This window comes from Stenella coeruleoalba, assembly GCF_951394435.1.
Source record: "Stenella coeruleoalba genome assembly, chromosome: 6".
NCBI lineage: Eukaryota > Metazoa > Chordata > Mammalia > Artiodactyla > Delphinidae > Stenella > Stenella coeruleoalba.
In genome coordinates this window covers 121,622,185-121,649,362 of record NC_137151.1, presented here as the reverse complement: position 1 = coordinate 121,649,362, position 27,178 = coordinate 121,622,185, and the positions used below count along the sequence as shown (strand labels likewise).

At 54.1% G+C, this 27,178-nt stretch overlaps 1 protein-coding gene across 1 annotated transcript in view; it reads right to left on the bottom strand.

Moving 5' to 3' along the window:
• The window catches only part of MROH2A (maestro heat like repeat family member 2A), a gene marked incomplete at both ends in the record, with an annotated part of 31,825 nt that extends 5,235 nt beyond the window's left edge, over positions 1-26,590 (bottom strand). Inside the window, 25 exon segments of the mRNA XM_079924377.1 lie at positions 358-602; positions 1,014-1,166; positions 1,945-2,063; positions 2,578-2,698; positions 3,824-3,928; positions 6,848-6,943; positions 7,735-7,843; positions 9,740-9,819; positions 10,841-10,851; positions 10,854-10,962; positions 12,113-12,265; positions 13,070-13,192; positions 13,335-13,405; positions 14,619-14,766; positions 15,022-15,289; positions 15,390-15,463; positions 15,693-15,785; positions 16,889-17,032; positions 17,534-17,670; positions 18,284-18,382; positions 21,169-21,331; positions 21,510-21,641; positions 25,287-25,468; positions 25,701-25,797; positions 26,501-26,590. Of these exon segments, the coding sequence (XP_079780503.1) occupies positions 358-602; positions 1,014-1,166; positions 1,945-2,063; positions 2,578-2,698; positions 3,824-3,928; positions 6,848-6,943; positions 7,735-7,843; positions 9,740-9,819; positions 10,841-10,851; positions 10,854-10,962; positions 12,113-12,265; positions 13,070-13,192; positions 13,335-13,405; positions 14,619-14,766; positions 15,022-15,289; positions 15,390-15,463; positions 15,693-15,785; positions 16,889-17,032; positions 17,534-17,670; positions 18,284-18,382; positions 21,169-21,331; positions 21,510-21,641; positions 25,287-25,468; positions 25,701-25,797; positions 26,501-26,590 (3,122 nt within the window).
• Between the last annotated feature and the right edge of the window lie 588 nt (positions 26,591-27,178).

Genomic DNA, 27,178 nt, shown 5'->3' with positions numbered 1-27,178 from the left:
CTGTGAGGCCACTTGAGGGGCCTGAGGCTCTGTCATTTCATCCCTTGGGCACCTGGACTAGTCACTTCCCTCTCAGGGCCCCATTTGGAAAGGAGGAAAGACAGAGCGGAGCTTCTCCAGTAGTCTGCTCGGGCCTTGGGGCCCATGTCCTGTGGTCTATCCGGCCCGGAGCTCTGTCCTCCTCAGGGAGGAAAGGACTGCAGAAGGGAGAGCCCAGAGCCCGTGGCCAGGACACGTAAGACACTGTGGGATCCGAACTCCAGCTTGATAGGATGCAGCTGTAATGCTGAGGCTCCGGGTCTGAGGTTCCCAGAGGCTGCACCTCCCACGGAGAAGCAAGGAGAGGGTTTGACCCACCCCAGGGTCGGACGGGCCCCGGTCTTCTGGGACACGCCGGCGGCGGCGAGTCGGGCACAGTCTGGGTGACCCCACACCCAGGGCACCCACCTCTCCGTGGGCAGGGGCTGCGGCAGGAGGGACGTGAGGACGATCTCCTGGTGGTAGTGCGCCAGCAGAAGGATGCCCTCGATGAGGGGGTGTCGCACGTCCGGGTGATCCACTACCAGCAGGTGGACCAGGATGGCGCCCAGGATCTCCGCCACCTGGGAAGGGGTGGGGCATCACCGGGCAGCCCGGCCCTCATGGACCTCCTGCCCTCACCCCACCGCACACCCCTTCTCTTGCCCAAGCGGACGCTGGGTAGGTTAAACCTTCAGCACCCCTTCCAATGCATCCTCTGGTCCCTTCCAGGATTTTATCCAATTTTCAGGAGGGGCTGTGCTCCAGGAGAGCGAGCCTCGGGCCTCCAGCCCGTCGTCCACTTACTGACCGAGTCACCTTCAACATAGTCTTTCTTGTTCTAGAACCCTACTTCCTCCTCCTCTTTACAACCATGGACTTGGGGGCGGGGCTGGAGAATCCTCAGCACACGGGGCTGGGCCCCTGCCCGGCCCTCTAGGTTGGGTGCACCAGGCAGCCGCAGGCCCCAGGTGACCCGGCCACAGCCCTGTCACCGTGTCCTCCAGCTCCTTGGCCCACATCTGGAGGACGGTGCCTATCCAGGTGACGGAGGCCTTGTCATGCTGGAGGTTCATGGCCCCGATGTTCTCACAGAGCTTCTGGACGAGCGGGGCCACCTCATCGCAGCTAAACTGCAAGCACGCCACCTACAACCAGAGCAGGCTGTTCCCGGGGTCCGACAACCAAGCCCAAGGACTCCCCTGCCCGCCAGTCTCCGCTCTTCCGCTCCATGTCACAGCCCCAGCCCAGCCGCATCCTCTCTCAAAGCGCTGCTCCAGCCTCCTCCCCGCTGCCCAGCCCCCCAGCCTCTCGCGTCTCAGTCACAGGCCTGCTTGGATGTCGCTCAGCGTCAAGGCCACAGGGATGCACGCCAACGCCTCCCTTTCCTCGTCCCCTGCCCCCACCCCACTGAACTCCACGCAGGAAGCTCCTCCCCAGATCCTCGCTGCCTTCCCTCGGGGTGTGCCCTGCGCCTCGCTGCCGACGCACAAGCCTCCCACTGCACAGAGCCCCCTCTGGCCCCTGAGGCAGAAGAGACCTCATCGCTCTGCAACCCTGAGAGTCTGGATGGCTCTGGACACTTTCAGTCACCAGTGTGCCAGCAGCCTGCCCGTGTGCTGACACCTGCGGGCAGGGTCTCGTGTTCAATCCTTTCTGGAGCCCCCTCAGTGTAGCACATGCTAGGGACAACGAGAACACAGCTGGGGTCCTTTAAGCACCTACCATATGCCACGCGCCACAGTAGGGATCTTAACACATCACAGGCCATTTAAATACATATGGCGTGAGGTGGACCAAGGGCCGTGGAAGCCATGACCCCCAGAAGAGGATGGGGGCTGAGCAGCCAGGCTGAGCAAGGTCCCAGCCCCCAGAGGTGGCCCAGGCCCCCAGAGACTACGGCCCACACAACCTTCCCCTCGTCACCTTGGCGATTCTGGAAGACGCGCCGAAAACCTTCTCCACGTCCGAGCCCTGCAGCTCCGCCTTACATTTCACAAGCTCCAACTCCCTGGAAGCACCCCAGGAGGGGCAGGTCTGGCTTGCTGGTGGGAATACAATTTCAGACACCATCGGTCAGGACAAAGGGTCCCCATCGTGGGGGCCTCCTGCCCCAGCCCTCGGGGCGCCCTGGTTCCACAGGCCTGGACTACCCTCCAGCATCTGGGCAACCTAACGCATTGCCTCGCCCCTCTGTGCACAGCTCAGGTGGGTGCTCTGCCAACTTCCAGCGGCCACCGCAGAGGTCAACGCTCCCCGCCTGAAGGTCTCCCCACCGCATCCCCCTCTGAGCTCATCGCTGGCCAGTTCTGCCGCATCCTTGGTATCTGTGAGCTGACCCTGTCCCACTGGGGCCCCTCAGTGCCCAGCACATGCCCTCAGTGAGTCGAGGTGACCCAAGGAGGCTCTCCTTCCAGAAGCTTCCATGGCTTCCCAGTGAGCTGTGAACCCCCTCCGCCATCCCTGCTGGTCACACTTGTTTGTCTATGCAGAGGGACCACACTCCCCTCCAGGACAGCCCCATAGCCGACACCCCTGCTGTCGGTGCCCTCTCCGTACCATGAAGATCCAGGAGGCTGGAAAGGGCTTCCATGGAGGCCAGGCGGGTTCTGTGCGAGTCACAGGTGCATGGGGCGATGAGTCCGGCCAGAGTGCCAAACTGCCCCAGCAGCAGAGGGATCTGAGGCACGGGAGACCTCAAGGCTCACACGCTCTGTCCGGCCGAGCACACCAAGGGCAGTGCGACCAGTGGCCAGAGAGGGTGAACCCTGCTCTGAAAGCACCCGTCTGGGAAGCCCGAGCTTCCATCCCCAGGTCCCACAGCTGGGCCCCGGGAGGCCGAGCAGCCAAGATCTGAGGCGTCTGCCCAGGACACACCCTGTCAGGCTGGGGCCAGGTGCTATGTCTGGGCACCTGCCTCGCTCCTATAAGTGAGCCCTGGCTTCAAATCTGGACTTCCCCGCTCACTAGCTGTGTGACGTGGGTAGGTTCTTAGCCTCGGGTCATCTTGTTCCTTATCTTCAGAGATGATGACGGTGCCCCTTCCTTCAGGGAGTGACCTGAGAATTGCGACAGAGAATCCAGGTGGTGCACTCAGCACGGGACCTGGCCTCAAATGTCACTTAGCGCTAGTCTTGGCCCCAGCTTCGCTTTACTGGGCCTGGGTCCCAACTCAATGGTGCTCCAGGACTGGAGGCCTGCCCACCTTGCTCTCACTCTTCACCAGCCCCAAGATGCGAGTCCTGTCCCCACACCCCGGCTCCAGGACACCATCGTCCTCCTGCCAACGCCATCCCTGATGACCAGACGGTCAAAGAGTACGAGGTCAGCAAATGTAGGAAGAGAGGTCTCGTGGAGCTGTGCCACGTGCTCGATCAGCAAAAACCCTTGTTGCTTGTCTAGATTTCATGATGTTAGTGGTATTTGTCAAGCTTTGTGAAATTTGAGATTTTGTAGTGATTTATTTTCTCATTCTAAGTAAATACTCACTTTCCTAAGCAGTATGGTATTCATAGTTGTGTGCCCCTTTTCCTTACAGAGTCCTCACCCCGTGTGAACCTCAGGCCTCACAGAACCCGGAGCCACACCAAACCCGGCCCACCCTCTTCCTCAGCACCCCCGAGCCCCAGGGCCAGCATCTCCCAGGGTCTCTTTCGCCATTGCCAAGTGAGGCAGCCTCTTCCCAAGGGACTCTCCGGGGGGCAGAACTTGATTTCCAAAGTGTTTCCTCTTCTGGGATACAGACAGGCATTTCCCTGCGGGTGTCAGGGCAGCAGGCTGGGGGGGCGGGGGCTCCTGGACTCACGCAGACACCGACGCTTTGGACGTAGATGTGCATGAGATGGAGGTGGAGGTTGATCGCCTTCTCCCGCTCCCATTCTTTCTCCGACAAGACAAACTTTTCCAGGAGCTATGGGGAGAGCCCGGAACACAGAAGGGGACGTTAAAATCCTGAGGCCAGCCCTTTCCTGGCCATCACTGCTCTCCTTGTCTTTCCCACTCAGAGTGTGACTTTCAAAGCTCTGGGAGGTTCCAGATACTTCTGATTTCTTAGCAGCCCACCCCCACCTCCCCGCCCCACTAGGGAGATGAGGCTGTGAGCAAAGAGAGAGCAGCCCCAGCATCCTCACCAAGAAGCTGCTTGGCTGATGTGTTTGGCTTTGTTCCAAATGTTTGTCTGGAGGTAAAAAGGCCAGGAGCACAGCCCACCCTGCACCCCAGGGCCTACATGTTCATGCACCTAATAACACAGCTTAACAAAACACAAAGCAAAAACTGATAGAACCGAAAGGAGAAATAAACAAATCCACAATGATAGAGACTTCAGTACCTCTTTCTTGGCAACTGATGATCAAGAAGACAAAATCAGGGGCTTCCCTTGTGGTGCCGATGCAGGGGACACCGGTTCGAGTCCTGGTCCGGGAAGATCCCACATGCCGCGGGTCAACTAAGCCCATGCGCCACAACTACTGAGCCTGCGCTCTAGAGCCCGCAAGCCACAACTACTGAGCCCGCGTGCCACAACTACTGAAGCCCGCGCGCCTAGAGCCTGTGCTCCACAACAAGAGAAGCCACCGCAATGAGAAGCCCGCGCACCACAACGAAGAGTAGCCCCTGCTCGCCGCAACTAGAGAAAGCCCGCGTGCAGCAATGAAGACCCAACGCAGCCAAAAATAATAAATTAATTAATTAAATAAATTTATTTTTTTAAAAAAAGAAGACAAAATCAGAAAGGATATAGAAAACTTGGACAACACTGCCAGCCAACTTGGCCTAACCGATATTTAGGAACACACCACCCAATGCAGCAGAATACTTTCCAAGTACACACAGAACATTCACCAATAGGCCGTACCCGGGCAACAAAATAAGTCTTAGTCGATTTAAAAGAATTCGAATTATACAAAGTATGTCCTCAGACTGCAATGGAGTTAAATCAGGAATTAAAACCAAAAAGATCTCTGGGAAACTCTCCAATATTTAGACATTTCTAGATAATCCATGAGTCAAAGGAGAAGTGACAGAGAAATTGACATGCATTTTGAACTAAAATAAAATTAGAACACAACATATCAATATTTGTGGGGTATAGCAGCAAAGAACAAAGTCGGTGGCCTTATACTCTCTGCTCTTGATTCCAAGACTTATTATATAATATTGTAGTAATCAAGACAGGATGACATTGGTATAAAGACAGACAAAAACATCAGTAGCGCAGAATAGGTGTCCAGAAATAGACCCATACCTATACGGTCAACTGATTTTTTTTTTTTTTTTTTTTTTTTTTGCGGTACGCGGGCCTCTCGCTGTTGTGGCCTCTCCAGTTGCGGAGCAGAGGCTCCGGACGCGCAGGCTCAGCGGCCATGGCTCACGGGCCCAGCCGCTCCGCGGCACGTGGGATCTTCCCAGACCGGGGCATGAACCCGTGTCCCCTGCATCGGCAGGCGGACTCTCAACCACTGTGCCACAAGGGAAGCCCCCGGTCAACTGATTTTTGACAAAGATGCAAAGGTTGCAATGGAGAAAAGACAGTCTTTCCAATGAATGGTGCTGAAACAACTGGTTATCCATATGCCAAAAAAAATTAAAGTAAAATAAACTTTGATCCATATTTAAAACCAACTCAAAATATATCACAGACGTAATTGTAAAACCTGAAAATACCAAGTTCTAGGAGAAAACTAGGAGAAAATCTTGGGTTAGGCAAAGATTTCTTAGACATGACACCAAAAGCATGATCCATAAAAGAAAAAAATGATAAATTCGACTTCATCAAAATTAGAAACTTCTGCTCTTCAAAAGACACTGTGAAATTAATGAAAAGGCACGTCACAGACCAGGAGAAAATATCCGCAAATCATATAGATGATAAAGGGCTTGTTTCCAGAATAGGTACAACCTCTGAAAAATCAATAATAAGAAAGCAAACAGTCTAATTTAAAAAAAAAAAACCCACCCAGCACACGTCAAACATACCGAGATTATGAAGACAAAGACTGAGAAATTGTTCCAGACTGACGGAGAAAGACTAAAGACACATGACGATGAAATGTGATTCATAATCCAGAGTGGGTCCTGGGTCTGGGAGGAAATAACTGTAAAGGACATAATTGGGACAGTTAGTGAAATATGAATATAGAACGTAGATTAGAGTATAGCATGGTATCACGGTTAAAGTTCATGATTTTGAATATTGTGTTGTTATATGAGAACATTCTTGTTGTTGATGTCTACAGCTAACTCTCCATGATTCAAAATGGTGTGTGTGTGTGTGTGTGTGTGTGTGTGTGTGTGTGTGTGTGTGTGTGTGTGTGTGTAATGAGAAAAAAAAGAGAGAGAGAAAAAGAAAATGTCACAAAATATTAAGAATCATGGATCTGGGGACTTCCCCAGTGGTCCAGTGGCTAAGACTCCAAGGTCCCAGTGCAGGGGGCCCAGTCCGATCGCTGATCAGGGAACTAGATCCCACATGTCGCAACTAAGAGTTCACATGCCGCAACTAAAGATCCCACATGCCGCAAGGAAGATCCCACATGTGGCAGTGAAGATCCCACATGCCACAACTAAGACCCAACACAGCCAAACAGATAGATAAATAAACAAATAAATATTAAAAATATTTAAGAATCGTGGATCTGGGTGAAAGGTATACAGGAGTTCTTTGTAGTATTCTCAAAACTTTTCAGCCAATTTGAAGTTTTATCTAAATAAAATTACCAAATCAATTTTTAATGCATACCCCTGTTTCCCACTGAGAGTCTGGCCCTCAGGCCAGTGTTCTGGGAGGGGTGGCCATCCCTGGCTCCTCGCCCTCTGCCAGGCAACTCACGTGCACCATCTCCTGCAGCCCCTTGGGGTCCAGCTGCCTCTGCACAAGGCCCTCCATCAGCTGCTCCAGGGCACACAGGGCATTCACATACAGGGTCTGTGGCCAAGAGAGGGGAGAACTGGGCGGCAATGGGGGCTCACACAGCCACACACCAGGACTCTGTGCCGGTCCACACCAGGGAGTGTGAGATGGCCTGATAACCGCCCTTTGATTTCTGCTCAGATCGAGTTCCTTATACGTAGCTTCTCATGTGACGTATAAGACAACCTCAGGAGGAGCCTATTTTGCAAAGGAGGAAACCGAATTCCTAGAGCCCAGTTCTCCTGACCCCTCATCCAGGGCCAGGACCTTGAGACACAGATGGCTCCCTGTCCACAAAAGATTGTCCTGCTTTTCCACAGCCTTATTGGGAGGCAGCCATGCAGTCAGGGACTACATTTCCCAGGACCCCTTGCATCTAGGTGGAGCTATGTGACTGAGTTCTGGCCAATGGAAGGCAGGCAACACAGCTCATAAATCCTCCAGGCCCTCTCTCTCAAGCTGGCTATCCCTACCCACAGGGACCTTTGGAGCCACGCACTAGACACGGTGAGGCCTCTGTCAGCCCAGGTCCCTGAAGAACTGCACGAAGCAGCCCCCTCTCCACTGCTGCTGCCAACTGGACTTCACGTGAGTGACAAATACACTTTCATCTCGTAAAACCATGAAGATTTCGGAGTTTATCTGTTACAGCAGCTAGCATCACCTTACACTTACTGATAGAGCCTGCTGCACTTCGCTGCCTCTGGCCACTCACAGGTTCAGGATGGTAGGCTCTCGGCACTGCTCGTGTTAACGTAAACTTCTAAGTCCTGACCCAGCAGATGAGGTGGCCCAGAGGGACCCACCCTAATGGACTCATCGTTCTCTCCTGGGGGCTGGAGAGAAATGACAGAGTGTATACTAATCTCCACCAGCTCACTGTTTTCCTCTGTGGAGTAGAAAGGCTTCAGTTTGCTAGGGAAGGAAGTGACAAGAGGAGTGGTCGGTGGAGAGGTGAGACCCTGCCACCCGCTGCCCAGTCTGGGGTGTAGAGGCATGTCACAGAATGAGGGAGAGGCCAGCTCCTCTGGTTGGGGGTTCAGGCAACCGTCTCTCCCCAAGGGCCCCGGCTCCACCCACCGGTGGCCAGGGACTGTCTGTGACTGAGCGGGAGACTCAGGGGTCCAAGGCCACCTCTCTCCTTGTTGCCTGCTGTGAGCCTCCCCCTCTCCTATTCAGAACCATTCCATTGGTCCTCACTGAACCACAACCATAGGCTCTGCCTGCCAGGCTGGTCCCAGCCCGGGAGTTTTCAACTGTAATTCCTGGACCACCAGCAGCAGCCCCTTGGAGCTTTTATTAGAAACGCAAATTCTACGGCTGCACCTCAGAGCTACTGAATCAAAAACTCAGGCGTGGAGCCCAGCCACGTGTGTCTTCATAAACCTTCAGGGGCGGTAGCTAGCTGCTTGATGCACACGAGCTCATTCTCGCTTTCTGTCCACTTCATAGATAGGTCTCAAGCCTACGTGCACGTTAGACTCCTAGGAGGGCTTTTTAAGGGGCCCAGGGGCCGTGCCTGGCTCCAGGAATCATTTAAAGGTCTGCAGTGGGGCAGGGTATCGGAATTGTCACAGGTTCCCCATTGGCTCTGTTGTGCCTCCTATATTTCACCCTGCTGGGACCTCCAGCTCCTTCCCAAATCCAGTCATCTCTTGTAAGCCCAGGTCAAAAGTCAAAAGCCAACTCCCACGCTCAGCCCCTTGACAGCCCATCAGCTGAATCACATCTTGTTAGTAGCCCCCTTTTTGGTCTTAGATTTTTTCCTTTGTGGTTCACCTACAAATACTCAGCTCTGACCTATAATTCCTTGTGTATGCATTTCTTATCTCCAAGTCCCTAAACGGATGTATGTGAATTTTATTTAAAATCTGCCTAGGGCTTCCCTGGTGGTGCAGTGGTTAAGAATCCGCCTGCCAATGCAGGGGACAGGGGTTCGAGCCCTGGCCCGGGAAGATCCCACATGCCGCGGAGCAACTAAGCCCGTGCACCACAACTACTGAGCCTGCGCTCTAGAACCCACAAGCCACAACTACTGAGCCCACGTGCCACAACTACTGAAGCCCGCACACCTAGAGCTCATGCTCTGCAACAAGAGAAGCCCCCGCTCACCGCAACTAGAGGAAGCCCGCGCACAGCAACGAAGACCCAACACAGCCAAAAATAAATAAATAAAATAAAATCTGCCTATGTACACCCTTTTAAAGCGACACATAGTTCTGCTATGGGCCGAATATGAATACGAATCTGCCCCAATAGAAGAATTCCTAGCAATGACCCAGCCACCTCAAGTACTCATTTTACAAACGCCTAACTTCTTCCCACTCCCCCTGCCCCACCAATGGATGCACAATTCCAGGAAGACAACCATCAGGCATCCTATTACTTTGTATTAACTGTATCAATACCGTATCAACAAACAGACTTCCTGACTGAGCCCACCCCGGCCTGAAGGATGCCATCTCCTGGCTGTGCTAGTCTGTGTCACTGTGTGATTTCTAGCTCAAAACATCCCCTGATGGACCAAAGGACAACCCACCCACCTGCCATTCACCTCCCAATCCAAGGAGAAGGGCCCGACTTGAAATACGGCTGAGAATTATAAAAAAAAAAAAGAGCAGGTGGAAGCAGACCCCCATCTCCTAGGAAGACCCACTCTGCCCCAGGAGCTGCCACCCAAGACTCCAGCTACAAAGGCAAAAAGGGAGGGCAAAGGAGGTGCAACCTCCCCATAAAAGCACTGAGGGGTTGTCTCAGACTTTACCTCCACCCCAGAGAGGCACTTGGGGCCTCGTTAGGGGCCCAGCTCACCTCAAGTACGAGAGGGCATCCATGGCCATGGTCTGCACTGGAGAAACCAGTCTGCCAGTTGGTTCTGCCTTGATGATCACCTGCCCAGACAGCAGGGCAGTGAGCCGTCAAGCCATCCAGAGTCCTGGGATGGGCAAGAGAGGGGCTTGGGCCAACAGTGACCACGATGGCAGCCGCACTCCCAGGGTTAGAGCCAGGAGAACCTGACATTGTATGACGGGCTCTAACACCCCATATCGCCTCCATTCTTTTTACCATCAGTTGGTCTTTGACATTTTAGCGGAGGCAGCAAAGTCTCGTGGAAGGAGTGGGGCGAAGATGGGCCGCCGCTTCTCACTCAGGTCTGGCATTTACTGGCCGTGTGCCCTTGGGCAGGTCACGTCCCCCGCCTGAGCCCTGACGTGTAAAATGAGGACTTGGGGGCCTGGTTCACAGGGCTGGGCCAGGCTGGCGTGAAATTACACGTGCGTGTAGCGCTCAGCCCCGAGCAGGAATGTTTGTTTCCTTCTCAGCGCCTCCTGTTCTACCCGCATCTCTCTTCCGTCCAGGCTGCTTCCAATGCAGCTGGAGCGATTTCCAGGGACCAAGACATTGCAAGGGAGTGGGGAGGCCTGGGGACGAGGGACAGTGGTCGCCCCACAGTCTCATCGGCCCCTGCCACCGCCTCTTGCCTTTGGACAGTTGACACTTTCTAGATCTTAACAAAGTTCTGTGCAAAAATAGCTTTGTCCTGCTTACAGCAGAGCCCTGTCCCCCGGTCCCGCCTATGGAGAAACCTCAGGGCTGAGCCCATGGGCCTCTGTCTCCCAGCCCTGAACCAGCCACCTCGGTGGCAAATCAGGGCCCAAGAGGGGAAGGGTCTTCAGCTCTGGCTTCCGGAATGTTTCCTGGCCGTGAAACCCTTTATCGGACATACGCATGTCATACCCAGAACTCCTTCAGTTGGATCAAAGCAGAACTGAGACGGGGGGGCTTCAGAGACCCCTGCCTGCCGCCTTGTGCCTCAGATGCTCTCAGGACCTCTGACCAGGGGGAAGCCGGTCAGCAGAGTGAGAACCCCCAAACCGCCCAGGATGGAGGAAGCCCCCCAACCCAGCTTACCATGATAATGCAGTAAGGGTCGCCTTTGGGGCAAATTGGAAGTCCTCCAGGTCCTTGATGGTCTTGACGGCGTCGGTGACCTGCACCACACTCTTCATGAAGGCCGTTTTGAGGCGGATGTCCTGTGCCCAGACCATGACGAGGGACAGGCTGTGAGGGAGCCCCGAAGACCCCAAGCCCCAGCCTGCGCCCCAGACCCTGCAGCCGCATAGGATGCTCCTTCCCCATGCCAAAGAAGAGGCAGTGCCAGGAGCGCTCTGAGAGATGGCTAGCCCCATTCTGCCTTTCAGCCACCTGGCGGAGACGTGGGCCAGGTGCTGGACAGGGCACAGCCCTCCAGTGCCCCCCAGCAGGTGCTGCCTCCCCGAACCCCTCCACGCTGTGCCCGAGGACAGCAAGGCCGGTCAGGGGACACCTTCACTGACCAGGGGCTCTGAGCCCTGTGCGTCCCACAGAGGCAGAATAAGTTATGGACATCAAATCGTTTTTGCTTTTAAGGCAGGAATGAACCCTGAGGACATTATGTTCAGTGAAATTAGCCAGTCACAAAAGGATGAACACTGTGTGATTCCAGTTATACCAGATACCTGGGGTGTCAAATTTATAGAGACAGGAAGCAGAAGGGCGGGGGCAGGGGCTGGGGAGGCGGAATGGGGAGCTGGTGTTAGCGGGACAGAGTCTCAGTTCAGGAAGACGAGGAGTGCTGGAGATGGATGGTGGTGATGGTTGCACAGCAGTTTGAACGCGCCTAACGCCAGTCGACTGCATGCTTACAAATGGTTACGATGGCAAATTTCACGTGATGTGTACTTTACCACAGTTTTCAAAACAATAATAATAAAGTCATTTCTCCTTTATTCTCTGTGTTTTCTCCTCCTTGCCTTTCCAAGAAAGTAGCCAGTCCCTTTGCATCTCTGAAGACAAGCCCATTCTTGTCCCTTATGAAAGGGCTTGGGTCAGGTGTCAGGGTGGAGGGCAGAGGTGAGGGAGCGAGTGCGAGGGGCTGGGAAGAGTGGGGGGCTTGTCTTCAGGGACCCACAAGCATCCCACCCAGCGCTCGCGGGAGGGCTGCTCCCCCCTCCCACTGCAGCAGAGAACAGCACAGATTGGGGCGATGGGCTTCCCAAATGCTGGGTGTCCGGTAGGACTCCTGGCTGTCTCCTGGGTGGGGCTGGCAGTGCCCAGATAACGATGCAGAGCGCCTCTCCGCCAGCCTGGCTCAAAGAGAGCATCCCCTGGGCACTGTGGGTCCATGGCGTCCCGGGGTTATACCTGGCAGCTGCTGGAGTCGTGGTGAATGACCTTAGCAGTGATGGGGTTGTCCACGTGGGTTAGAAGCATCTGCGGGTGGCAGTACGAGGCCACGCAGCTGTACATCACCATGAGGGCACCCTTCACTGTCTCCCGCCTCCAGGGATGGTCCTTCTGTGAGGCCAATGAGAAGGGGAAGAACAAGTGTTGGCGGCGGGGGGGGGGGGGGGGCGGTGTCTGTTCCTTCATCTTTTTCCTGGGTGCCTGAAATGCTCACTCATTTATTCATTCATTCAACACATCTTTATTGAGCACCTACTATATGCTACGTCCTGGCTGTACAGTAATGAGCAAGTCAGACCAGGGCCATGACCCCCCGTTAGCAGGGGGTTTGTGTGGAACCCCTAAACAGAGGCTGTTGTGTCCTCCTTCACACCTTCACCTGACAAGCGTCTACTCTGGGCCAGGGGTTCCTGTGTCGCTGGGGATCCAGTGGGAACAGAAAGCCTCAGCCGTGCTCTCCTGGGAGGAGGTGCTAGAGGCCGCCCAACCCACCGTGGAAGGAGGGGCAGGGTTGCCCATGCTCTCCAGGCCTTGAGTGGAAGAAATCCAGGCCTCAGGTCCCACTCTGTGGAGAAGCCGAAGAAAGGCCTGGACACTCCCGATTCTCTCCTTCCAAACTACCAGACCCCCAGGGCAAGGGTCCGAGGTCAAGGCCAAAACCTTGGAGGCATCGGTGACTCCAGGTGGTTGCCCACTGGGGGCTCAGCCAGCCCAGGGCACTGTGCCCCGTGGCTGGGAGGGGCAGCCTCCAGAGGCTGGCCACTGGCTGCCTGGGCCCAACTCCCCACTTCACTTTGGTGAAGGAGACACAGAGGGCAATTTCTTACTGAGATCTAGTAAGAGCCTTGGTTGGGGGCTGAGAACACTGTTCCAAGAGGCCTCCGGAGACCTGACCATGGAGCAAGGGTGCTTCACCCGCCAAGCGCCGATCTGCCGGGACTGCTCCGACTCCTGGATCCTCTCCTCAAAGTCGTGGAGCACGTTCAGCACCGTCTTCACCTGGCCCCGGACACACAGGCCAAAGCACAGAATCACACCCTGCAGGGAGACCCGGCCAGGCAGGGTAGGGTGGTGGGCCAGGGGGCCGGGGAGGACCCCCCATATACACACACACACACACACACAGGTAAACACACATGCATGCACACATGTACACACACCCGTGTACACGTGCACACACCATGTCCGCCGAGGGTCCAGACGGAAATGAGGTTGGGGTAGAAGGTGGCAGGTGTTCAGGCACCAAAGAATCTAAAAAAGAGTGGATACATGTATACGTACAACAGATTCATTTTGCTGTACACCTGAAATTAACACAACATTGCAAATCAACTACATCCCGATAAAAATTATAAAAAAGAAAAAAAGAAAGGGAGAATGTTACAATTTAAAGTTTTTATCTCCAAAATGGAAACCTTTTTTTCTGATTATAAAAATAGTATTTGTTGGGCTTCCCTGGTGGCACACTGGTTGAGAGTCCGCCTGCCGATGCAGGGGACATGGGTTCGTGCCCTGGTCCGGGAAGATCCCACATGCCACGGAGCGGCTGGGCCCGTGAGCCATGGCTGCTGAGCCTGCGCGTCCAGAGCCTGTGCTCCGCAATGGGAGAGGCCACAGCAGTGAGAGGCCCACGTACCGCAAAAAAAAAAAAAAAAAAAAAAATAGTATTTGTTCATTGTAAAATCAAAATGAAAGATAACCACCCTTAACAGTTTAGGTGTATCCTTCTAAACTCATTTATGCATAAACACCTAGACTTCTTTCACATAACCGAGGTCACGCTATATATACTGTCTCATACTGTATCATTATACTTAATATATAAAGGGCAGCGTTTCCATGAAAAAGTGTGGATTGTATAATATTCCACATGTTGCTATACTATCATTAATTCCACAAATTCCTTATAGAAGAACATGTACGTTGTTTTTAATGTTTGGCTTTTATGCCCAATGTTATAATGAACATCTTTATCCAGTTGCTTTTGGGCAATTATTTCCTTCAGACAATTGACAAAATGTTAGATTTTTGAGCCCAAGTTTTGGGCCCTATCCAATTGAGAACCCAGAAAGGTTGAATCAATCTACACCCCCATCAATGAAGTATAGAAGCCTTGTTTCTTGTATTCTAGGCCAGGGATTAGCAAAGTACAGCCCTAAGGCTAAATCCAGCCCAAAGCCTGTTTTTGTGGATAAAGTTTTATTGGAACACCACCACTCTCTGCAGTCTATACAGACCATGCTTTTGCTGTACAATGCAGTTGCATAATTGTCACAGACCATGTGGCCTGCAAAGCTGAAAATGTTTTTGTTATCTGGGCTTTTACAGAAAAATGGCTAGGCCAACACTAGTCATTATCTTTATCATCTCTGCCCATCAGATGGGTAAAAAGGGTCTCACTGTTGTTTAAATTTGCATTTCTTTAAGAAAGGGGCTTACTGGCAGCAGAAGGTGGTTCACGTACAGTTGCCCAGTTTGCGCACTGTGCAAGAGCACCCAGCTGAAGGACTGAACTGAAGCCACCCATGCTCTTCTCGAGTCATGCAAGACCACATGCTGCCAGTAGGGGGCACCTTGTTCAAATTCACGCAAAGGTGCTCTCTGAGCTGGTGCTGTTGGGGACAGTATTTCCCTTTATCAAGGCCGGGTTTAGGATTTGGGCTTAGGGATTTAGAATCAGGGGTTCAGACTAAGGTTTGGCACTGGGTCAACAGAGCTTTAGGGCTACGTCTATATGGTGTAACTAGGCTTTATATTCAGCCTTTGACTTAGCTTTGGGGGATTCAGGTAAACAGCCTGAAATTCAGACTCAGGTGGAAGCTGGGATTCGGGATTTAAGGAAAGGGGTGAGGGTGTGGAGGGTGGGCTATGTTCAAGTATAGAAAACGTGAAGCAACCCGGAGCTGTGATTTCTTGGCCCACCCAGTAGTGTCTATAAAAGAGGAAATGAAGGAGGTGCAGATGTGGCTGAGACCCATCGCCCCTAACCCCTGTCCCACTTCCTGCCCTCGCTCACCATGTGCGCTCACCGCTGCCCTAATCAGGGTCAGGGTCCCCACGCAGATGGTCTCCTCGCTCACCTCCATCTGGCTGAGGAAGAACTTCATCAGCTCCTTGGGGTAGGAGCGGGCTGCAGGGGGAAGGACCGCTTTAGTCGTGCCCCCTGAGCCAGAGCAGCGGGACGAGGCAGCCCCAGGCCCAGTGCTCAGAGGGGCCGGGACTCCCGTGGGCTCACGGCGGAGCTGGGGGAGCCTCCTCCGTCAGGCTCTGGCTGCTGTACTGCCGCTGGGCGGGGGCCTTGGAGCACACCTAGGGCGGGGTCACACAAGGACCGTGGGTGAGATCTCAGCCGGACAAGGGACGCAGCTGCAGGAGCACCACGGCCTCGCCCCCAGAGGGATGTAGGAGACACGTGAGCGGGACGGGGGCCCCACCACCATCTCACCCTTCGCCCTGGTGGGCCACGCCACCTGCCGCGGCACCCTTCCCATGGGCCCACCCTGAGAAGGCCACGCCCAGCACAGCCTGCCAGCCTCACCTGGACATGCAGTTCCGTGAAGATGGTGTGCAGCTGCATTTGGGGGACAGGGGTGTTAGTGGTCACTGACATTTCCAGGATCTGCCTCAAGACCTGCAAAAGGTGGGAAGGGGTGGCACGTGACCTTCTACCGACTCAGGGTCAAACTCCAGACCTTTGCTACTCTGTGTTTTCCGTCAACCGGAGGTATCAGCTTCCTCTGGGAGCTAGTTAGAAATGCCACGTCTCAGGCCCTGCCCAGACCTCTGAATCCAACTCTGTTTCAACCAGCCCCCGGTGATTCCCGTGCACGGTAAAGCTTGGGCAGGGCCGCACTAGGGCCACCAGGCGTGACATTCAAGGCCTTCTTCCCCTTTCTCTCCTAGTCACTGGGAGGTGAAGCCCATCTCTAGACCGAATGATCTACACATGGCTCCCCAAACCCATGCCATTCATTTCCGCTCCAGCTCTCACAGCCCAGAGCCTCGCCTCGTCTGTAGCTCAGTGACACCTTGCACAATCCACATCAGCCCAGGTCGCGCCTCCACTCAGAACCTTGCAAAGCCTCCATCTCACAGGAGTTCAAGACTGGCAGGGGTCGAATGGTGTTCCCGCCAGAATTTGTGTCCACCCAGAACCTCAGAATGTGGCCTCCCTTGGAAATAGGGTACTTGTAATTAGTTAAGGATCTCGAGATGAGATCATCCTGAATTTCGGGTGGGCCTTAAATCCAATGACTGGTGTCCTTACGAGGAGTGGAGAGGACACAGAGAGACACAGAGAAGATGGCCATGTGAAGATGGAGGAGGAGGTTGCCGTGATGCAGTGCCTGGGGCCACCAGAAGCTGGAAGGTGCAAGATTCTCCCCTAGAGCCTTCAGAAGGAGCACAGCCTGCCAACACCTTGATTTCAGACTTCTGGCCTCCAGAACAATGAGAGAATCAATTTCTGTTGTTTTAATCCACCCACCTCACGGTTCTTTGTTACAGCAGCCCTAAGAAACTGACACAAAGGCCATGACCTTACTGTGGCCTCCAAAACCCTTTGGGATCTCATCCTTTCCACCTGGAATGGCAGCGTTCATTTCTTGGAAATCCTACAGGTGCCAGGCCCCATGGCTCTATCTCCCACCCAGATGACACTCCCCACCCGGTACTCTTGGGACACCCGGGACACTCAAGCCTCCAGCCTAGGCCGCTGCCCACTCGGCCCCTCACCTGTGTGACGAAGAGTGCCTCCAGGTGGGCCTGGTACTCTGCCAGCAACAGGGCGATGTAGTCGTACACCTGCTCACGCACGTTGTCGCTGGGCAGGATGAGCTTCAGCATAGGCTTCAGGGACTTGGTGAGCCCCAGCTTCACCTACCACAGAAGCGGCGTCTCCAGACCCCTGGGCCCAGGACTCAGCAAGGCCCAGAGATGTCAGCCCCATCCACAAGATAGAGGGGAACTTGGAAGTAGAGTCCAGGCCTCCCCCGGGCCCCAGAGGTGGGCAGTGAACCCAGACTTTCCCCCAAGTCCTGGCTCTGTCACTTAGGTAACTGGGCAGACACTTGACCTCTCTATGCCTCACTTTCCTCAGCTGTAAAACAATCCCATGGCGCAGAGTTGGCATGGAAATCGCTCCCCTAGGTAAACCACTCAGAGAGCGCCTGGCAGGCATGCGAAAGGGACCCTCATCCAGCACCTCCAGGGACCTTTATCAAGCCGCCTTCTGAGGCTCCAGGCCCACGTGGCTCCACCATTAATCAGCTCCCCATCTCCCTGGACCACGCGGTATCTCAGCCCCACCAGCACCGCAGGCTGGGGAGCCGTGACCCAGGGACCATGCGGGCCCCCCACCCCCGAGCAGGGCAGTCTCACCTCGGGGTTGTTGTCCCTAAGCCACACGGTCACAAAATAGCGATACACAGCAAACTGCTCCTCAGTCATCACGGGGTACACGCTGTCCTCTAGGTGCCTCAGGTGAAACTGCATGGTCTCGCAGAAGGTCTCCATGGCTGTCCGTGGGGATGTGCAGCGAGCCCAGAGGGGCAGGAAGAAGGACAAAGTCTCCCCAGGCCACCTTCTCAGGAGGGAGCCCTCATGTACTTCCATAACTAGCAGGTCACTGAGATGGCCAGACGCTGCTAGAAAAATCTTCTTCTGCGTCCCTCCCTCTCTGCCCTTCCAACTCCCTCAGAGCCCCCTAATGTTTACCCTGCATGTCTGTGTGTGAAAGACTCCCCGGAGGGGGTAGAGCGCGCAGGTGTGACTCGGCACCGGCCCTTGATGCCCATGTGCCGAGGTCAAGGCCGGGGCCTGGAATAAACCTCTTTTTACTCACATCCTGGGGATTCCACTGCAGAGGGTGGCAAACACATTTTGCCCTAATTTTCTCAGGTATTGGGGATTTGGGTCCACAGAAACATTAAGTTATCAAAACCTGGGGCAATGTGATCAGATACAAATGGCATCAAAGACCTGCCCAAGTCAAGCCGAACCTGGAAACACGTCCCCGGTCGCCCCCTCCTGTGAATCCCATCACCCTTCCATCTCTACCTGTTTACTCCACCTCCCCAGCCCCCAGCACCCCGACTGGGCCGGACCTGTGGGCCCAGGTGGGATACGTACCACTGCAGATCACCTGGCGCATCTTGACTTCCTTGGCGAGCCTCAGCATGGTGAATATGGTAGCCAGGGTGATGCCCAAGTATGGCATGAACTCAAACACTGTGGGGCACGGGCAGAGGTCACGAGGAGTCAGGGCAGGAGAGTCAGCAGAGAAGACAGCCCCGCCAGCTGCACCTCCAGCCCCGGCGCAGAGCCAGGGGGCCGCTTTGTGCAGGCTGGGCCACAGGGGAGAGTGGGAGGCAGGGGAGGTAAGAAGAGATGGAAGCCGGTGAAGGGGGAAGGAAGTGGGAAAGAGAGGAGGAGGGGAGAGAGGTGGAGGAAGAGGAAGAGGAGAAGGAGGAGGAGGGAGAGGAGGGGGAGGAGGAGGGGGAGGAGGGAGAGGAAGAGGGGAAGGAGGGGGAGGAGGGAGAGGAGGGGGAGGAGGGAGAGGAGGGGGAGGAAAAGGGGGAGGAGAAGGAGGAGGGGGAGGAGGAGGGGGAGGAGGAGGGGGAGGAGGGGGAGGAGGAGGGGGAAGGAGAGGGAGGAGGAGGGGGAGAAGGGAAGAAAGGAGGTAAAGAGGAAGTGGAGGAGGGAGAGGAGGAAAGGAAGGAGGAGGAGGAGGAGGAGGGGAGGAGGGGAGGAGGGGGAGGAGGAAAAGGGGGAGGAGGGGGAGGGGGAGGAAGGGGAGAAGGGGGAGGAGGAGGAGGAGGGAGGAGGGGGAGAAGGGGGAGGAGGGGGGAGGGGAGGAGGAGGGGAGGAGGGAGAGGAGGGGAGGAGGAGGGGGAGGGGGAGGAGGGGGAGGGGGAGGAGGAGCAGGGGGAGGCAGGGAAGGGGGAGAGGAGGCAGAGTGTGGGCTCTTCCAGCCTCTGACCCCTCTGGGTGTCCCACAGACGTTCTGGTATGAAGAACCAGAGGCTGTGAGTGAGAAAGTGAACAGGCATCAGGAGAAAGCAGAGAAAGAAGGGAAACTGCAGTGGGAGGGGGAGAGAGAAAGAGGAGCGGTGACAGACCACACTCGCCTCCAGCCCCGCTCCCACTAGCTCCCCTTTCAGATCCCTCGCCTGCTGGACCCCATTTCTGCCCCTCTCCTGGCTCTGGCATCAGCCCACACACAGGCCCCGCCCGCCCTGCCCCCAGAGCCCCTCCAGCCACGATCTCATTTCTTTCCCCGCCTGCCTTCCCTGCCTCTGCCCCCATCCCTCGCCTGCCCCCCTCTCAACCAGCCTCCGTCCCCAGGAAGCCACTGCCTCCAGCCTCATCTTCCCAGGCGCCCCAGGAGGATGGGCCACGACTGGCCCCTGGGCCCTTCCTGAGTCCTTCTCCTTCTCACAGGCTCCACGACACCACACTGCCCTCAGTTTGCTCCTAGATCTTCCGGTTCAGTCCCCCCTGAGCCTCCTCGGGTCCGGGGTTCCTCAGGGCTAGATGCTGGCCCTCTTCTCTCCTCCCTGTACTTTCACCCCCTTGGTGACAACAACTCTGGACACCACGTACACTCGAGGCCCCCTGCCCTCTGCACTCTGCTTCCCGCTTAATGACCTTGATGACCTCTCCACCTGGACATCTCTCAAGGGATGCAAACTCAATCCACGCAAAAGAAATTCATCTGAGCCCTAAGTTCTCTCTCCCCCAGTGCTTCCGGTCTCAGGAAATGAACACACTATACATGCAGCTGTTCAAACCTGAAACCTGAGTGTCATTCTTGGGTCCTCCTGTTCCTTTGTCTCTCACACGCACTCCATCGGCAAGTCCGCTGACCAGAACCCCATCTACTACTCACGTCTGTCCTCCACTAGCCGAATGAGTCCCAGCCTGAGCGACAGACACCTCACAGTTACACACCTCCCACCCCCTCTGCGTCCACACCACAGCAAGAATGGGCTTCCGGGGGGGCTTCTCAGGGGGCGCAGTGGTTGAGAGTCTGCCTGCCGATGCAGGGGACGCGGGTTCATGCCCTGATCCGGGAAGATCCCACATGCCGCGGAGTGGCTGGGCCCGTGAGCCATGGCCGCTGAGCCTGCGCGTCCGGAGCCTGTGCTCCGCAACGGGAGAGGCCATAGCAATGACAGTCCCGTGTACCAGAAAAAAAAAAAGAATGGGCTTCCTGGAAGTTTCATCAGGCAACTCTGCAGCTTAAAATCCCTCAATAGCTTCCTAGTGCCTTTATAGAGTCCAGACTCTTCGCCACGCCCACTAGGCCCTGCCTAACTCTCCAAGCTCATTTTGCACCCGTCACCCCCCTCTCTCTAGCTCCGGGCATAGTGACCTCTCAGTTCTTCAGAGAAACCAAGCTTTCTCCTACCACAGGGCCTTTGCACATTCAGTGCAGGATGGCTCCCTCATCTACTTCTTCACACAGATAATCATCATCTGAGTCTTCCGGTCACAGTTGAAGCATCGCCACCTTCATGAGGGCCTCACAAAGATGAGGTCCTCTTGCCCTCATCCTGATCTCAAAAAGCCCTCTGGCTGTCCTCTTCATAACTGCCATCTCATACTATGATTATCTGTTTTCTTGTTTACTGGTTCACGGTGTCTTACCTGTGGCCCAGCACCCACCCCAAGGCCTGGATGGAGAAGCACTCAGCACATGTTCGTGCAATGGAAAGGGAGGGAGGGAAGCAGAAAGTGAGAGAACGGGGCCAGAGAGGGAGAGAGGAGAGAGAGATTTCGAAGAGAAGGGATGACAGGAATAAAGACACAGAAATGAGAAGCGGAAACACAGAGAGAGAATCTTGGCGGCTGAGAGGGACCGAGAGACACACAGAGATGAAAAGGAGGAATGCCAGAGAAAGGTAATAAGAAATGCAAGGGGGTGGGGGCAGAGACAAGGGCAGAGGCCCGGCAGGAACACGGGATGGTCTTAAAGGGGTCAGATACTGGGGCTGAGGCCCCACGGGCCCTACCATTGCCATTGGCCAGCTTCGCCAGGGTGACGATGACAAATTCTTCGGCGAGGTTGAGGGGTCTGAGGCAGTGCTGTAGTTCATAAACAACCAAGCTGAAGTGGTTTCGGGACAGGGCCACCAAGGTGTCGCTGGCCACCTCTGCCCTCACGTAGCCCTCCACCTCCAGGGGACGGGAGAGGGATGTGTGGCGTCACCACCTGCTCCAGCCCTGCTGGGCTCCCTTGGGCTTGCTCAGCGTACTCCTGCCCCAAGAGGTAACCGGACAAGGGCCTCGGGCATCCCAGGCCGCACCTACCAAGGCCCAGCCCCTGGGTCGATGGGAGGCAGGGCTCTACTACCTGCAGCAACTCCCTCATCTCCTTGGAGGCGATGGTGACCAGCCTCTGGACGCAGCACTCCTCCAGCTCCCCCTGCTGCTGGAGAACCTCCTGCAGGACGCTGTAGATGTTGACTTTGCCCTGAGTGGAAATCTGGGGAACGAGTATGGCGGGTGGGAAGGTCCTGGACGGGGCAGTAGAGGCTGCGAGGGACCCGGCCCTGCCAGAGCACACGAAGTCACACGTCCTCCCTCCTATGGGTCCTCCTCCCAAACAGTGCGAGATTATGATTTATAATAAGAAATTTATGTTTGGTCTTCATCCAGTTTCTGGCACAGGGCCCCTAAAATCTTTGGAATTTCCTAAGTGATGAGAGTGACAAAGGTGTCTTTTGTTATATTGAGATGATTTTCGGTCCACACCTAAGGATGGGGACTGGTTGGCAGGAGAACCAATCATCTGATTAGAGGATTGGAACTTTCATTCCCACCCACTTGACCTCCGGGGAGAAGAGAGAGGCTTTGGAAGTGGAATCGATCGCCAATGGCCAGTGATTTCATCAACCATGCCTAGATAATGAAGCCTCCATAAAAACCCAAAAGGGCAAGGTTCGGAGAGATTCTAGACTGGTGAACAAACAGAGATTTGGCGGGAGTGGCGTGCCCAGAGAGGCCCTGGAAACTTCGCGCCCTTTCCCAAACCCTCACCCTCTATGTCTCTTCCATCTGGTTGGTCCTGAGTTATATCCTGTTAAAATAAACTAGTATCTCGTAGGTAAAATGTTTCTCTGAGTTCTGTGAGCCACTCTCATAAATTAATTGAACCCAAGGAGGAGGTCATGGGAACCTCCAAACCATAGCCAGTTGGCCAAACTTACAATTGGCATCTGAAGCAGGGGCGGGGGTGGGGTCGTCTTATGGGACTGAGCCCTTAACCTCTGGGATCTGACACTATCTCCAGGTAGACAGTGTCAGAATTGAGTTAAATTGTAGCGCACCTAGCTGGTGTCAGAGAATTATTTGGTGGCGGGGGGAACACCCACACATTGAATTTGGATGCAGAATTATCATTGCCTCATCTGGTCGATGACCCCACCATCCTGAAACTGCCTAAGACTCTGACCCCGATTCCGCCACCTCTCATGCCACCCGCTCCCTTCCTCCCATCAGGCTCATGCAACTGGCCCTGTCAGCGTGGCCTGCAAATCTGTCCTCTCCTCACTGTTTTCAGCCCAGCATACTCAGCTAGGCAGGTGTCAAATGGTCAGCACACAGGGTCCTCCACAGATTTGGCACTGACCCTCTTGCAAGTCCAAGAGGACATCATCTATTTTGCTTCTTAGATAGCTCTTGTCACAAGGGCGGGCTCCTCTCCACGGGGACTGTTACCCGCAAAACGCTCTGGGAAGATGGCCCCCTCCCCTGGCTGGTAAGGAGGTCACTTACCAACAGTCAAGACCTTAGCAAATTGGGGGACCTCAAGAGAAGAGGAAGTCGATGAAATTTATATGTTCTATGAAGGACATCCAGTACAGAGAGTCTTGGCCTTTCTTTCCCAGTCTCGATACAGCAAGTAATAGGGGCTTGTAAACTCCAGTGAGAGATTCCTCATGAAAACTCCTGGACCGAAGAGAACCGTGTGGCCTTCGCTGCCTAGTCCGATGGCCCTTGTTTTCTCAACCTCTTCATTTTTTTTCTTTTTCATTGTCCCCTAAGGAGCCTTCTTAAGCGTTTTTTCCTAATTGCCCCCCACCATGAAAATGTAATACCACAAAGATATAATATAGCTGAGTATACATATCTGTGCTTTGTACATCAAAAACTAAAATACCCTTCGCACACGCCAACCCCCGCCCCCACTGCCGCAAGAACCAATTTTACCTGCTTTGGAGCAGTATCACCCCGTTGAGAATTCACGCTCTAGATTTTCAAGGCAAACTCAAGGAAGCCTAGATGTGTAGTTAACACTGTTGCTGCAGATATGTAAACAGCCAGGCAAATTATAATACGCCCAGCCTAATTTCTGCGATCGAAATTAATCTTTGGAGAATATTTACGGGCGCAAGAGAAAAATTGTCAAAGACTTGGAAAGTGGCATAAAACAGGCAAGGGTGGCTTCCCAGAGGCGGGCTTGGTGCTGTCTGGCTGCCCCTGCAGGATCATCCGGCCTGTGGGAGTGTGTGCCTTTGATCGCCTGTGATAGTCTAGGCTATGCTACGTCTCCACGGAGATAGAAGGTAAGTTTTAGGAAACTGACGCTGAAAATGATTCCTGTTCGTGACAACGCAAAGGAATTTTGTCTGGTAAAGAATGCAAATCTCTATAAGTAAAATTGTCATTTTAACAGATTTTAACATCTTACTGGTTCCTTCACTAATTAAAGAATAACTAAAATCTCGAACACAGGTCAAGTTACAAAATATGCCTACTTGTTTATCATCTGTTTATTGCCACTGATCATTTATCATGGCCTGGGTATTAACCATGGTTTTTAAAATTTTCTATATTTCCTGATGCTTTGACTTCTTGGGGCCTTGTGGGCCCTGGAGAGACTGCCCAGGGTTAGTCAACTGCTAGAGATGGCAAACAGCTCACCCACTCACGAGCAAGCTTGTCAAATACAAGCAAGCCATCCAGGCTCCACGTACCGGCCACCTCTCCTATCAGGCTCTCACGCTCTGGACCACTATACACCTGCTCTAATCACCCCAGGGCCAGGCACCAGACGACTCAGGGCGGCCCCTACACCCCAGACCTCACTGAAATTATCCACACTAGCCAATCCGACGTCTGCTCATCCTGCCTCGCCGGATCTTCCCCTACAGAAGCCACAATAAATGCTCCTGCATACATTTCCCCCTTGCTCCCTCTGCCTCCTGCCTGACTCTGGTTCTTCCTTGTGGGCCTGCATGGCATGGCGTGCCCCTGCCTCTTGGGATCTGTGAGTAACAGACCATCTTTTCAAGGGCAATCATCTCCTGAGCTGTTGGTCTCACTATACCTGAATAATAATAAAACCTATGTTTAAAAAGACTTTTGCAAATTCTTTGCCTATGCTCCTGGACCCCGACCTCCCTCAAGGCTGCTACGTATCTTCTTTCTATAAAATAAAACTTGCTATTAAGAATTCCTATAAGGACCTGCTCTGCTACCCACTCTCAAATGCTCAAGAATAGTCTAAAATTCAACAGCTCTCCAAGTGTGGTCCCCAGACCAGCAACAGTGTCACCTGGGACCTTGCTAGACATGCTGATTCTTGGGCTTCACCCCGTACCTACTGAATCAGAAACTCTCACGATGGGCCCCAGAAATCTGAAGTTTTAACAAGTCCTCAGGGGATACCGATGCTCTGGTCCAAACTCTACCCTGTCATACAAAGCCCACCATGATCTCGGTTACATTTTCCATCACCCCCATCAGCATCCTCTACCCCAGCCTCTGCCCCAGTAAACAGCCTGCCCACTGGCCAAGCACCCCTGCACCCTGCATCTGGTGTGTCTCTGTTCCCCCACATCTACCTGCTTCACCCCTGCTCAACATCTTTGCAACTCAGGTCACCTGCTCTAGAACGGTGACTCCCAAACCCACTGTGTCAGAATACTGAGGAGCTTTGAACACCTGTGAGTGGCCCAGGCCCCACTTGGGCCTCAAGGGCTGAGACCCTCATAGTCTGGTCATTGTCTGTACCCCAGAACCTAGCCTACATCCACAACAATCAGTAAATGTGTGCTGAGCAGCGGACGGACACACAAACAGGTGGCCAGGCTCAGGGGAACGGCTGAGGGAGAGGAGGTCCTACCTCTGGTACCTGCAGGCAGCGGGTGAGAGCGCCCATCACCACAGAGGGCTCAGTGGCGGCCCTCTCCCTGATGATCACTGAGGCCAGCATCTTCCGCATGTCAGGACCTGCCCCAGCAGCGTCCGTTTTGGTTGACTCGCTGTCCATGATGTTGAGGAGGTTTGTGACTTGTTGGAAGGTACCTGAGACAAAGGTGGCACAGGTGTGATGCCGAGATGACCATTACAGGGCTTGTTCCTTGTGATCTGGTCTCCCTGATACCTGCACAGCTCTAGCTCTGCCTGGGGCATGATTGGGCAGGGACCTTCCTATCCACTGTACAGATGGAGAACCTGAGATCTTGACCAAGACTTGCCCTCCAGGAGTTAGTGGCCGAAATGAGGCCGGAGTGCAGGGAGGGGGTGACTTTCTTACCACTGTCGTCTGGTTCCAGAGGTTCCAGGTCCTCTGCCTCCTCTGACACGTCCTCATTTGACTCTGTTGATGCTTCTGCCAGTCTCTTCCTCAAGCTCTTTTGAGATAATAAGATTTGTAAAATGCTTGGTGTGTCATCCCACCATAAGACGACCCCCCATGAGTCACACCCTGCATAACCCCCTTCCCTAGAGTGTGGGAGGAACCCATGACTTGGTTAGACCCATATTCTAGCCAATAGAATATGGCAAAAGCAATGGGAACCTCCCATGATGCGATCACCACCATGATTACATTATGTCATATAAGACTACATCTTAGCAGACTGGAGAGAGATTCTCATGCTGGCCTTGAAAAGTAAACAGTGGTGATATAAACTGCCTATGGAGGGGGCCATGTCACAAGGAACTGAGGGCCTCAGTCCTACAACTACAGGAACTGGATTCTGCCAACAGCCACATGAGCTTGGAAGAGGACCAAGCTCCAGAAAGGACGCAGCTCAGACAACATCTTGAGTGCAGCCTGTGAAACCCTAAATAAATGACCCCGCTAAGCTAAGCCTAGACTCCTGACCACGCAAACTGTGGCATAATAAACAGGTGCTATTTTAAGCAACTACCTTTAGGTAATTAGTCACACAGTGATCGATAGCTACACTTGGTTAGGAAGGGCCTTTCCTCCCTCTTTTCTGGACACTGAAAACTAATGATTAATGAGAAATGCCCCTCGGCAGGTCTCATCGCTCCTCTCAAGGGGCTCTCTCCACATCGGCAGCTTCTCAAGGGCTGACAAACACCAACACAGACATCAACACTGAGGGATAAAAGCTCCCAGATCCTTTTTCCTCCTGTCCCAAGTTCCTCAAACTCCATCCCAGGGCCCTTCACCATCCTGTGTTCCTTTCCTCCTGGGAATCCTTTAAGGAACAAGTCTGGGACCTAAACACTGACCTTTTCTCAGAGTTCTCTCCTGGATGGAACAAAAATACACCACAAGAAAAAGCTCCATTCTCTGCCTGATACACATCAATGGTAACATGGACAATGGCAGGTTGGGTTGACAAAGGAGTGAGACCTTCGGGCTCCTCAGTCGTAACTCAGACAGGGAACAGGTCCCCTGACAGGGTGGGAGGGTTTCACTAGAATCATCACCGTTGGGTCCCAGACCCTTGGAACTCTCAGATCCAACTGTCTCCCTGAGCTCTGAACCCAGGGCTTTGAGGAGTGCACAGAGCCCTGGGATTTAAAAAACCCACATTATTTTGTTAATCAACATTTCTGTCACCCGTATGTGGGGTGAGGTACGGTGGCCTGTTTGGGGAAAGGAAATAGAGGGGGGGATTCACAGCCAAGTCCCCTGGGGATGTAGTGATAGGAGCCCAGGGTGGGGAGGTGTGAACTGGGCAGCTGGAGGAGATGGGGGTGACAGAGAGGTCCTGAGAAGAGGATTTCTCTTCCCCAAGGACTGGACAGCTTGCG